At 37.8% G+C, this 14,568-nt stretch overlaps 1 protein-coding gene across 1 annotated transcript in view; it reads left to right on the forward strand.

The window, feature by feature from the left end:
• Window positions 1–3,140: 3,140 nt before the first annotated feature.
• kiaa1549la (KIAA1549-like a) overlaps window positions 3,141–14,568 on the forward strand; it is an 85,141-nt gene continuing 73,713 nt past the window's right edge. The window contains exon 1 of the mRNA XM_088006736.1: window positions 3,141–3,336. Within this exon, the coding sequence (XP_087862862.1) occupies window positions 3,141–3,336 (196 nt within the window). The remainder of the gene's footprint in view (window positions 3,337–14,568) is intronic.

Genomic DNA, 14,568 nt, shown 5'->3' on the forward strand with positions numbered 1-14,568 from the left:
ACTGATTTCTAGGAATGGCTGCAACTTTGTTCTGGGTCTGAAATTTCAGCTGGACTTTTCTTTTAGAAGTTTTCATATGCCCCTTTTCTTTAGTGGGCTCTCCCACATTTGGGCTACACGCATTATTATTTTCTTATTACGTCATGAAAATGACAGGAAGAAATAGTCTGATATTTGCCTGTTTACAGGTATTGGTACATCAGTGATTCTTGAGAATAGGGACAAAACAGGTCCTATGGATAAAGCATGAAATTTGAATAAAATATACACAAAATATATTTTTTTCAAATATCTAACTAAACTAACCTGGGTCATGTGAGCACAACAATGTATATTTTTCTTTTTTTTGCTGAATATTTTTTTATTTTAAACATTGTAGTCGGTGGATGATGCCTGTAAAAGCCCTTGTCCAGGAGCAGAACTCAATACATTCTTATAGTTTAAAACAATTAAAGAAATACTAAAATTATATATTATGACAATTAAGTATAAGTAGTCATATAAATAATTATAAAAGTATCGATAAATTGAATTAAAAATAATTTTTAGATATTTTCCAACTCCGTTGAAATTTGTCCTTAGTTTTTGTCAACACCGTCAGAAATGAAAAGAATGTAAAAAAATCAGGCATTATTGGGGGGCACCAGAACTTCTGAGGACCCCATGACGTTGTCTTTTCTCTTCCTTTGCTAGGAGGGCTAGTTAGCTCCGGTTAGCTTAAGTTATTCTTTAGTTTTTTCTTCTGTTTTATTCCTAAGTTGTTTGTCACAACCATGATGTGTCAACTCCATAACTGACAATTTACAAAACTTTGATGAAATTTTGCGAAATAAAAGCTTAACTTTGGTAAGCTGTAAAGATTTCATGGGCCTGACGAGCTACAATATGGCCTCCTTCAGAATAACATCATATAAATTGAGGTAGTTTGGCATTTCGTCAACTCCGTCAGATGTCAACTCCGTCAGAGTTTTTCTGACTCTTTCAGTGAAATTGTTGTCAAATCTCACTTAATTGTGCAACTAATTCATTTTAATGTATTTTACATGAATTGCATTACTTCACATGTACCAAGTTTTTCATTTTACTCAGTAGTTTGTCACCACCTTCAGTTCTGTGTCAACTCCGTCATGCACTGTCAACTCCATCAGATGGACTTTTTCTTGTTTTTTGTTTTAAATAATATTTATTTTATTTCTTGAGAAACATTTGTCTGTAAATTGAGTAAAAATATCACTAATGGGGTATTTTAAAAATCATTTTAGATTTATTTTTGTCAGATGGTGATGACAAAGTTCTGGGTCAGGTCGATTAAAAATTTAATTTTTTTAAAAAAATTCGCAACTGGGAGCCTGTACCTTAGCATCTTCATATTTTCTAAACATTATTTGTCATATTTGCATACATAAGGTTGAGAAATAATAAAAAAAAAATATGGGAAAATTAAAACCCATTTTGTCCCTATTCTCAAGAATCACTGACATCTGTTAATTTTGTTGACTTTTTTTTATCAGATAAAACTGACAATCATATGGGGAAAAATGTTTTGGACAGTTCACCAACAACTTTTGAGAAAATATGTTAGCGTGTCATGCATTGTTTTCAGTTCATGGCAGCCGTTGATCGGCTGACTTTTGTTTTTCCGTCAGCCACCAGCAGGGGGCGCCAACTCCCAATGAAAAAGATACTCTCGATTATAAAACGCTACGATTCCTCGCACCCTAGTCTTAGTTCTGACGTCGAGATGATGGAGCAACCTCAACATATCAACAAAACTAACACCACACGTGAGTTAATTTATTTAATTTTATTACACCAAACAGGCAGACTATTTACAATCTGCCTGAAGCTGCGTTAAGTTGGTCACAAGCTAACCATCCGCCGGAAATGACCTTCAAAATTAACAGCAAATCAAAACTTTCTCTTTTTTCCACAAAAGAATCTTATTACATAATTACAAATTAAATTAAAACTTATTCGGTTTAATGCTAAACAGAAAATTCGGAGTAACGTAAATAGCAATTACTTTTTTTTTTAAGCAAATAGCTGTGGTAAAAACTGGTTTGTCTCCACTGTATCTTTATTTATACACCTTTTTATAGAGTACAGCTAAATCTGAATGTATTTGTCAAGCACCTTCATACAATCAATTATAAAACAAAGTGTAAGACTTTAAAACAAAGGGGTAACTACACAAACAGACGAATCCAAATAATTATTAAACTATTAGAATAGCAGTAAGTGTGAAAAGGCTATTTTAAATATGGAGAAAGATATGAACAATATGCAAATATTAAAATTCAGCAACATTAAATAAGCAACTAACCACAGGACAAATAAACAGAGGTCCTGAAACACTGTTAGCTTATTAATGAAATCTAAAATGGAGGTTAATACATAGATTACAGAGATATAATGTTGAAAAATAAAACTGGAATAGAAACCAAGCAGGGATTGAATGTACTTAACATTAGATTTTTTTTTTAAAGTGATTTTAAAAAAATAGACAGAAGCCAGACTGAAAAAAAACAACTTCTCTGAGAGTCAGGGTAGACCCTGGACAGTTCACCAGTCCATCACATCCACACATCCTGGATAAAAGGTCCCGGGGTGCATAGGTTTAAGAATACTATTTCAATACAGAAAAATAACCTTCAAGTAGTTGCAATGTTATTCCACTAATACTTAAAAAAATATGTTTTTGCATTTCAACTTTGAAAATCCGACCCTATATTTGAAAGCCATCCAATAAACCCCCCATATTCTACTTGGGTTGGGTGAAAAGCGTAACCTTAAATGCCCAGCTAATGGCATAGTTTTATTTTGAAATAATTCATTGCTGGCTTCCGGCCTTGTAGCTGTGCACTGTCGCTTCCAGCTGCAGTGGGAAGAAGAGCGCCTTGCGGTCGCGGCAGGGACTTCAGACCTTACCAGCGCTTCAATGCACAGACCTCCGCGGTCTGAGACGCGAACAGGGAGAGAAAACTAAAACCAGTCCGTCCTCCTGGTCGACCCATACAGCCTACCGGAGGGCTCATGGAGAGCGGAGCCCTGCTTGTCCGAACCGGTGGCAGCTTGATCGGATGCCTTTCACCACAGCAGCGCCGTTAGATGATTTCCATTCGGGATTAATTGGTTGATCAATGGCTTCCAAACATGCGCTCCTTCGCAGAGGCGCCCTTGGGGACGAAACGGCGGTGAAACCGACGGGATGGATTCGGGACGCGGGGATGGTGGCCGTTTGTACGCCGAAGAGCTGGAGGTGGTCCAGGACTCCGAGCGGGATCATCGTCGGGGCGCTCCTGGTTCTGGTGATGCAGAGCACTTTGGCCGCAGAAGGTAAGTCTTTTCTGCCTTTACTTGATCAAAGGTTATTTCTTCATTTAGATAAAAAATAAATAAATAAAATAAACCACTATCGTACATCTGCATCAGATTCCCACTCAACCCCGATTGTTTATTTATACAGATCAGATGAAGTGGGATGTCTCTAGAACATCTCTGTACAGTGTTGGTTGACTTTACACGGATGCCTTTAAAACTGTTTAAGCGTTGCACAAAATCTAAGTTGTTGTATTTACCCTGCTCAAATTTAATCCATATTATTTATAAGGTCTAGTATTTGTTAATCCATGGAGGGCCTCACCGAGGTCTCCAAAACAGGCATCCGGAGCAGAGCGCGCTGTGAACCGCATACCTTAACCCACAGAGTCACATCTTTGCATTTGGAGAGAAAAAAAAAAAAACCTTTTGCAATTTTTATTAAAATACAAAAACAAATTTCAGAGTCGAGAGATCTAATAAACTATTGCGGATTTAAACTAAGACACGCAGAGAAGATATGTTTTCGACATCCTGCTTTTCCCAACAGCTGGTTCAGACCTTGCAGATTGTAAGAGGAAAACTGTTTTCTAACAAAAAAACAAAACAAACAAACAAAAAAACGATGCAGACCCTCTTAAAATGATTTAAACAAGATCCATCAGTTTGTCACTGTTGCGTAAAACGAAACCAAATATTAGAGATCTGTGAGGAAAACACAAATTATACTTCATGGTTTTAATAACAACAAAACCCACTTTTAGTAATAATGGCTCTGGCATTTTGTGGCTATCAGATGGCCTCACATCTGACTCTTCAATGCCCAAGATACCCTGATCATGTAGCTGGAGAGAAAAATAAGCCCAGACCATCATCCTTCCGCCACCGTGCTTAAAATCAGCTGTGACATGTTTGCTTAGTTCCTTTCGAAACTGTGGATTATGTTCCGGGGTTGTGATTCTTTCAGAAGAGACTTTGCAAAACCCAAATATTTATTTAAGCTTTTCAGAGAGAAGCATCTTTCTACATTTTAGCCATTCCAAACATGCTATGCGATTTCTGCCTTTTTCTAATTGGTTGTCGTTGACTTTAATATTTGTCATGCTAACTGAGGCTTGTAGAGTTTGTGCTGGATCTACTGCACTTGTTGCTTTTTTTAGTGGCCAGGTAGCTAAACTCTGGCGGTGATGGGCGGCTGTACGAATGACGTGCCTAACAGCAGAATAACGGACCTCTGATTGATTGGAAATACCACAAGTGTAGCTGGATGGACGGCAGCTGGGTGCTACTTTATCTCTTAAATCTTACGAAAGTGCTATTTTAAAATTACCAATGCCAATAAATTAAAATATGACAAATAATAAAAATGCAAAAATGCACATTTAAGTCTATAAAAATATGTGGCGGTTTAGCATCATTGTGTATTATTATTGACTGTATGAGGAGAAGTTTATCACAGTGTTTGGAAAACAGCAGTATTTTTTATTTTTTTATTTTTTGCTTGGCCCCTGAAGGAGAAGCAAATCACTCACTCAGACTCTAAAACATTTTCTCTTAAAAAGCACTGTTCCATTTACAAGCGAGTGTTTTCATAAATCCATTGAGAAGAGTCAACTCTCTCTCTTTCACCTGCTTACTCAGTCATTCAGTTATTTTTATTTTATATTTTTTTCATACCTTTAGAAATTTCAGTCATGTGTCTTTATTTTCTACATTTCCATTTATAGTCGGGTTGGATGCTCGCGGGGACTTGTTTTCTGTTCTTGTGTGTGTCATTTATTTGCGTTTGCAGCCACATGCAGTATGTGAGTAGGAGTTTTCTTTGTTGGTTCTACATCTCCCCAGTTGGTAGCTGCAACTAAAATAAAAACAGAGCATTTTCCAACAGTGTGCTTCTACGCCTCTCTATCATAAACGTCCAAACAGTTATAAAAGAGTCGAACTAATAGGCCATTCTTTTATTTTATTTTTTTTAAGTTTTAAAATGAGCCTAATATGTTAACATTTCTCTGTGGTCATCATTGTCAGTTTGAAGTCATTATATCCCCGACACAGAGTGTAATCACGGAGCTGCAACACTTTTTTCTGTTCCTTATTAGTGGAGATATATTGTCACCATGGGAACAGATCTGCAGCTTATACTTTTCTTCCCGAGTGTCCTCGTTTTGGGAAAAAAAGCCCCAAACATCTAAGCTCCAAGTTGAAGAGCAGTGCCTAATAATCAGCGACAGAAGATGATGCAGAGTGTGTGCTGAGCTGTGGTGTATTTATGAATGAATCTGCATCCTGCTGCCAAACGTGCAGACACACCAGTGTTGTGTCACTGGTGTGTCTCAGTGCCTACATGGGCTTCTATTTTGTTCAAAACTGGTATCAAAGTATCTCAATCTGTCATTTTGGTGACTGGAGTTTTTTCCATTTGGATGGCGCATACAGTAATGGAGTTTCTCCTCCACCACTTGTTGCTGCACACCGCTGGTCATCTGGCTGAAAGAAGGCCACCACACTTTTCCACTGCGTACAAGAAAGACAGATATTACTGTGGAAAAATACACTTAAAACATCTACTTAGTTTTCTCTGCATGCATATGGACTCAGGAGAGAGGCTGTTGTTGATCCAAGGGCTTTATTATGATGTCCCACTGATTTTGCAGCAATAGCAACTTCAACTCTTCTAGAATGATTTTCCATTAGGTCTTGTGTGGGGCTATCATATTTCTTTTTCATTTTTGACCATTCTCCCATAAGCACATTTTTGAGGTCAGACACTGATGTTGGATGAAAGGGAACTGGGTTCTTCATTATTAGATTAAGATCATACACACACTTAAGAGGCGTAACTTCACCAAAATGTGTCTTTTGGATGGCTTTAGTTTCTGACTTAAAAAAAAAACCCCAGGAGTCATTGTATTTAGGAAGTTTGTTTTACAAATGTTTCTATGTTTTTTTTTCTCTTTCTCCTACAGTTACCATTAAATTGATATTTGTTATGCAAATAGGAGATTATGTCATTTAACAACTTTTAACAACCAGCAGCCGCTTTCTTTATTGAGGAGTTGGCAACAGTGATGACAGCAGGAGCCTTCAAGCTTCTCGTCTCTGCAGAGAAAAGTCAGGCAGCAGAGAAATGCTGCCGTACAGTGAAGACAATCTGTTCAGCTGTCTCTATAGAGAGACGAGCTGAGAGAGGACATAAATTCATTTGGACTTAGATCGTTTTATCTTCCTATTGGAAATTTTAAACTTGCGAAAAGCAAAATACAAACTGTAGAATTTGTTTGTTTTCAGAGAAGATGGATTAAAAAAAAAAATCATGGAAATCAGGCGGGACGTTGCTGTTTCTATAATGCTGATTGTGGCCGGCGGCATGTAATTGTATGTTTTGAGGTTTTACTTGATTTTATCCAACACAGCCAATCTTAAGAAGCAGGACAGCACTGAGAAGAATCGAATGTCTGGCTGCAGAGTCAGTAATAAATCCCGATGCCGATGATGATTTGTCCTGCGGTAATCAATTAAAATGATCAATATCGCTGATTATGTACAGCACAGCTCGGCTCCTCTAAGTCTCCTGAGGTTTCTCATAGAGGATGATTTGGCCGAAGATCAGAGCTCTGAGAGCCTCACAATCCGATTAAAAGTTCGGTGTCTGTCGTGCTGCCGAGAAAAAAAACAAGCGTTCTCCCTCTGCCAATAAAAGGTGGATTTCTTTGTTGGTTGTTCTGTATGCAAGATTATGCAAAACTAGCTGAGTTTTATGAAAAGTGCTAGAGAAGTAGAGCATGAACAAGAGCAGATTATGTTTTTGTGCAGCTCCAGGTCACGCTCTTAAAAAAAAAAAAGTTTTAAGGTTGGAATTCATTTTAACTCATTAGCTTAATGTAATTACACTAAAATGCAACTGTTTTTTTTTTTTTTTTTATCCATTCTGCTGCTTTGCATTTACATAATCACTCGGATCTTTTGTTGGTGAACTTGGCTAAGGCTGTTTCCCACTGCAACACTGGCTAAATACGACGTTGCTCAGAGTTGGAGAAAGATTAAGGGAATATTTTAACTCTTTTCGATATAGAGTTGTGGGGAAGGAGTCATGAACAGTCAGCATTTTACCAACTGGGTAGTTTGGAGGATCTGCGTCAAGCTATTAAAACCAGCCTGACCCCTTTGGAAAAAGTAATAGTCTTCCAAACGTAACAACTGGTGGCACCAGATGTGGAGGGGACATTTTTTTTACCAACCCTTCTTTGCAGATGAGTTTCAATTCAACCACATTAGAGGGAGTTTAATTGTGAATAACTGGTTTATGGTCATACCACAGCATCCCATGTTCAGGCTTTGTGTAGGCCACTCCCAACATCTTCATTTAGATTTTCTTTCCGCTAAATAGAAATATTCATACCAGTACATGCCAATTAATTTATTAGTTCATTTATTATCTGGTCATGATTTATTTTCTTCAGATCAGTGTGTGACATGTCTGTTTTTTTAAATTTTTTTATGTCTCTCAGCGTATGTATATGTAATCGGACCTGAGTAAAATTGATCTCATGTCCAAAAAAAGCTGCTCAGTCAAAGTTATTTTATGATGTACCAAGGGAGACATTTTCACAGTGTCAGAATTTAAAAAGGTTTATTAAGACTATTAGGTTTTTTTTTTTTTTTACATTAATAAACAAAATAAGAATTTTAAAACCAGGTCTTCCTTGATAAGCTGTCTTTTTAAAATGTAATGATCTGAAACATTGAAGAGTGACAAAAAAAACATAAAGAAAATACGACTGTAAGGCACCTTTTTTTTTTTTTTTTTTTAGCAACAATGTGCACTCTAGGAGTTTCTGTGTCTTTGTGCCAGACTTAGAAGATTTTATTCATAAATATCTTGAACTCTGCGAGCTTCAAACTACACTTAAAGCGCCAGGCTCGTGTTGGACATGTCCACAGACTGTCAACTGTGATTCCCTTTGGAAACACTGATGATGGTTGACGGATGAGAGGACTTGCTCTGCTGCAACCTGCTGTGTTTGATGCCATTCATTTCGCTTCATAATGATTCAGGATCACACACACACACACACACACACACACACACACACACACACACACACACACACACACACACACACACACACACACACACACGCACACGTACGTACGCACATGCCCACACACACACTTTTAAGAGCCGTTCCCCAGTATAGGAACCCTGACAAATTGAGTGAATGGAAGCGCGCGGTCCGCTGTGTCCTCTTCGGCACTCAAGTAAATAACATTTCCGAGATTCAATCCAAAAGATTTGCAGAGCCCCATTTCACTTCTGCTCAATCTAGTTTGTGTCAAAGCATAAGATGGATTATGAAGAAAATGTGACCAAACACTGGAAAATAAAGTATAGTGTTGCTGCACGTTGGCTAAAAGCTTTTGGAAGTCCAGGATTTTAGTGGCAGTACTTGATTTATGTGCAACAATTTGAGCAGTTATGAGACTTTAGATTGCATTATGCTGTTTGACAAATATAGAAATACTCCTTTTATGCCCCGTTTTTCTGTATGCCATCAGTGCTTAATGGATCGCTCAACATTTTCTCTGTAAAAATGCACATGTTCTTCATCCAGTGCAGACTTTAAATCATAGTGGATTTTAGTCTTAACCTAACAGATGTGGCATTTTTTAAGGAGACTTTATTAAGTAGTTATTTATATTGTTATTATAATAGATGAAAAGGTAAAACAAAAAAAGGATCATTTGGGTGAGTAAATGTTAACAATAACAATCCTTGACACTGACACTGCATGGGGTGTCACACGGACCCTGCAGCGAAATGTGAAGCAAACTCAATTTGATTGCAGCATTTTGACTTGTCAGATGCAACTAGAGCTGATAACATCATTACTTCTGTGTTGGACAACAGGACTGAAGCAACGAACGGCCATTTAAAAAGAAAAAAAAAAATATTTGTATTTATAAAAGTCTGTAAGGCTTAAAAATTGATATTCAGTATTAACTGTGGTAGCAAACACCTGAAACCAACAGGTGCAAAAATATCTTAGCATTAAAGCTACATCTGAGCGTCACTCACGATGAAGTTTAGTCTCAGTCTGCTACGTACATTTCAGTTGACTCTTTGGCCATTAGTTTTGTTAATGGAGTTAAAAACAAATGTCAACATCCACCAATAAAATACGACAGTCCGTCAAGAAATTAATTTGATATCATGTTTCAGATTTATTTTCCTTAAGTATATGCTATCTTAAATTGTTTTGATCCCTAATGACTGGGAACACTCTGAAAACTCAGATGGGTAAGGAAATTAAGTTTTCCTGTCTGTCTTTAGATTTCATCGATTCCAAAAGGGTGTGTAGATCAATATCAGTGTCACAAAAACTGAGTAAGATTACCACGGTATCACAGCGTTAACACACAAACTTAAACACGACTGAATTCCTCTTGCTTTAATCAGAAACGCTCAAGTTATTTCTACTGCAATAACACCGAAGCTATCTGTAAGACGAAAGAAATGCTTTTAGGACCAGACAATCCTGCTTTTTGTCCTTTCCAAATATCCTTAAACAGCTATGAGTGAGTCTCATGTCAGGAGGGCTCCCCACCCAGTACACCAGTTGGCGTGAAGGGCGGGTAGCCCATGAAATTCCAGTAGTTCCAGGGATTCCAGTAGACCAGTATCCAGCCTGCCAAAGTGAAGAGCATGCATCTATTTCATATGTTGCTAAGGGAGACGGACACCTCATGTGAAACATTTGTGAAATCATCACTTTAAAAATGTTACAACAATGTAAAAAAAAAAAATAGCTTTGAAGAAAGTATTTTTTGAATGTTTGTTTTATGTTAAAGGAGTTAAATAGAATTATAGTAACTCAATTAAATGAATAAATTACATTGAACCTAAGAATGCAATAAATGTAATCAAATCCACTAAACCACACTCTTTAGCACCTGCTGAGTGTGTTGGAATATTTTGTTTATGGATCTGGTGGATCTGTCAAGCTTTTTTCTTAGATCGCTGGAGTTTTGTGTGGGTTTATTGTTCAAGTAATTAGTTGGCTTTCAACTTTGCGGCATATTTTAATACATTTTACTGTCACCAAACATGTGAGGCAACTAGGTTTCAAACACACCCCATAGGAAAAACAAACAGGACGGAGTCTGTTGTCTGAGGAAATATTATTATTTTTATTTCCTATATTGCTATGGTGATATTTTAAGTTATTTTTAATCTTCTCACTGTTTTTTTTAAGCTGGTGTGTCTCTACATCCCTGCAGGCTGGTTTCTTTTTTTCAGAGAGAGCCTGCAGGCATTTCCCATCAATCACACCAAATTCATGTTAAATGTGCCAAATGAATTTTACCATGACTTTTTTTTTTTCTAAAAGTGAATAACATTTAATAATAAAATAGAATATTCCAATTTATACAGTTTTTTGGCTTTCGTTATCCCACTGCTGGATGAGGGACTTTTATCAGATTCTGGAGTCAGTTTCTGAAGCATTTTCATCCAGTCTGACTTTTTTCAGGTGAATATTAACCTTATAAAAATACGGATGCTCACACAGATGATTACAGACGTCCCTGAGTGTGTTCAGTCAGAGCCTTCTTCAGATATGTTGTGAAACGGACTGCTACAGGAGATCCTTCCTGCCCATAGCCATCATCATACAACAATATGAAAGAAACTTGGATAATATAAGTTGCAGTAATATTTAATTCATTTTACGGATTAAGAAAGTATTTTTGAACTGAACGGAGAGGCAAAAGTTGTCAATGGTGCCTTATTCATTTGCAACAATGCGATACAAGATACAGCAGCTTTGCAAAATCACAGTAGGTCAGATATTTAGTAACCCTTTCTCACATGCTGCTGTTTTGCTGCAGACTCCAAAGAACAAATGCAAGTAAAACAAAAGAAAGTTGTGCTCGTGATCCGTGATGCATTTTGGGAAAAATCCTTGTGACATCAATCCTGTTTGAAAGGAAAGTTAAATAAATGTTTCTATTCATTTGGAAGATCACAGAAAACAAAACAACAAAAATACATCCATTAACTTTTGCCTTTTCTGTTTTAAATTGAGAATTAGATGATAAGGCTACAGAAATGTTTGCTTGGACTGAGTTGAATATTGACAGACATTTTAAGAAGATAAGGTTGAAACAGTTGGAGCACAACCTTGAAGCCTCAAGGAGAAAATCTTCATATTGTAGCTTTAATTCATGCCAGCTGCTCGTGTTTAGACAGCTGTCCTTCTTTCCGTCACCATCTCGCATCACAAGGCAGCTTCTCTTGGTTATATTTCTGTCTCTGTTCAGGCGATCGCAGCTGAGGGAACGGTTCAGTCATGAGCAGATAGAAGGACAAAGATCTTACATGTGGTCCATGATGCTGGTGTAGTGCGGGTGTGAGGTGTGTGTGTGTGTGTGTGTGTGGGTGCTGCATCCTCCCAGCAGATGTTCTCCACATTAAAGCAGCAGCAGCTCATTTTGCATCGCTCTGCTTGGCTGCTCTCTGTTCTGTAGTCCTCTGTGTCGCTCTGATTATGCTCTGCTGGAGATCTTTAAAGCAACAAGAAGAGAGAGAGAAAAAAGAAGAAGCTTTGCATTTGCATCTAAAGATTTGCTCAATTAGAACATGTGATAGTAAATGTGTATACATCATCACAATATTTTGAGCAGCATTGCTTCTTTTTGACTGTGTTTTTACCTCAGGGGCCGTAGTTTACTGCAGACAGTGTGTATAATGACGCCTCCTGTCATGGCTAACATCTCCTCTGGCAGCGCTGCCTCTCCTCGCTCTGTTGCCAGGCAGAAACACAGAGTTGCATCCCCACTAATCAAAACAAGGCTGATTATGTATTCCTATTTATGATTTTTGGCTCATGTCATTTGTGATTTTGACAAAGAAAGCCAGTCTAAACGAGGCTAAGCATCCGCTGCTTCTCGTTTTACCCATAAGCAGCCAAACACTTTCATCAAAGTCACAGAGCGCCCCCTTCACTGCTGCGCTCCAAAGTTTATTGGCTATTTCTGGAATATGTGTGTATGAGAGAGTTTTCATTAGCAGATTGTAAATATTTCTCCAGTTTGAACATTAAATACATTATGCATGGATGGGGGCCCCTCTCCTCCCCCCGCTGCAAATCACCCGGGTTGTCGGAAACTGTTTTGGATACATCACATCTATAATCCCAATTAGCCACACTTTGTATTTTTGTAATCTTGTGGGGGCTGTGAATGGTTGCATGTTTCCTCGGTGCCGGTGTGTTTCAGGAAGGTTAATTATTTCCAGACTGCCTCCAGTGAGAAGCACTTTGATGTACAAACGAGAGCTGAAAGCTCGTCTGTACGTGTGCACCCTTTGTTTCTATGTACTGTCAGGAATTGCAGTGTGTCTGCTTTAATTGACTCTGGCTGGAAACACAAAGACGACCAAGTTTTCTTAGCTTTTCGCCTTCTCGCCATCTGTGTGCATGCCGATCTTGGTTCTGTCCAGATGTAATGTGATGCAGTGACGGTCTAAAGCAAGAGGAAAATGCACACTTTTTGAATCTATCTATCCTGAGACAGCAGTGAATCTGCATGCAATGTAAATTTTTACCTCACGTAAAGAGATGTGTGAAAAGCCTAAAAGTAAATGCATTCTTTATTTTATTGCATTATGTGGCCGGGTTGCTGTATAGTGTTGTTAAACCATCTATCCTGTGAGATGAGATAAAATTCCCCCAAAGTTAACTCATTTCCATCTGGAAACAAGCGATAAGCAGCAGAGAATAACAAGTTCATTTTCCTTTTTTAAAAATATTTTTTTTTAGAGGCAAAAAAGATCAAATCTGAGTCCAACATTCATTTCACAGCAAAGAACAGGAAGTGACGGAGGCTGAAGTTCTGACTCAACTTAGCAGCTTGGCTGCCATCATCATCATCACCATCATCATCATCAGCTGTACTGTCACAATTATCTGTGTTTTTGTAACCGAGTTATGCAAACCAAAGTCAGACTTTGTTCTTCACACACTTCGGTTTCCGTTTGCTGCTCTCAGTTTTAGAAAAAGAAGCGACTCTCATCCTGTGATTTGTTTTCCATGTTTCTCCTCTTACTCAGCCTCAGGAACGCAGAACAAGAAGATTATTTTCTAACTGGAAAATGAAATTCATAGAAGTGCTTTGCTTTTTCCAGGAGTCCTGCCTGTTTCTGCAAGGCTTTTATATCATAAGTCTGGCAGGGGGTTCTGTCCTGAAAAGCTTTCCTGGTTTTTTGTACTTATTTTGCCTTTAAATTATTTGTAGGTTTTTAGAATCAGACACTTAAAAAGTCTTCCAAGGTTAATCATAATCTGGGTACCAAAGATCTGTTTCTTCAGATATTTGTATTGTTGAACTATTCTTGACATGTACTTTTTCTTTAAATTTGGAGATTGTTTCAACCTTGATAAGAAAACCCTGCAGGGATTTATTTTTCTCTCGGCATCTAAGTGAGAGCCAGAGTGAAAAATTGATAAGCTTCTGCTTCTTACTGGCCGGGGTTTGGGTTTAACATCTATTTCATCTTCCTCTGCTTCTGTGTGTTATGTATGAGGTCGTCTGCTGACCCCTTTCCGTCCCGTCATCACTCACCACCCTGAGAATGGGTGGGTGTTTCTGCCCAAGTGCCCTTCCACGTCTGCTCCTGATGTGTCATTTGGCCTCGAGGCCAGTTTTATGTGTTTTTCTGTCCGAGGTCTCTGTTTTTGGCTTTCGGTTGGCTCCATTCACAGCATTTTGTTGCTCAAAACATGATGCAGAATTTGTCTGTGTTCAAAACTAAAATGATTTCTAAACACGGCCCAGGTAAACAAAAGTAAACACTCCTAATTGTAGAATTTTAAATGTTGGGACATAAAAAAAAAGGGTTTCTTCTTTAGCAGATGCTAAAATGGTTAAAAAACTAAGTCCACCCACTAATTCAGTGGCTTGTCATTTTCTGTACGACTTTGTCAGATTCACATCATTTTGGAGGCTTTTTGATCCACTCCTGCTAATGAAATTGACTATTTTTGCACATCTCATTGGTCACACTTAGTTTTTCACTCACAGGTTTTCCATTTTGCCTTAATCTTTGTGTATTAGATGATTTATTGCTGAAGTTAAAATAAAACCTGATTTTTTTTTTCAGAATATTTGAATAATAAAAAACATCAGAGTTTCATAATGACATTGTGTTTCATTGACACCTAGTATATTCAAATGCCTCACATCGTTTTGCAT

The sequence above is a fragment of the Poecilia mexicana genome, unplaced genomic scaffold (genome assembly GCF_051168715.1).
Source record: "Poecilia mexicana isolate PSO_F unplaced genomic scaffold, ASM5116871v1 scaffold_6, whole genome shotgun sequence".
NCBI classification, from domain to species: domain Eukaryota; kingdom Metazoa; phylum Chordata; class Actinopteri; order Cyprinodontiformes; family Poeciliidae; genus Poecilia; species Poecilia mexicana.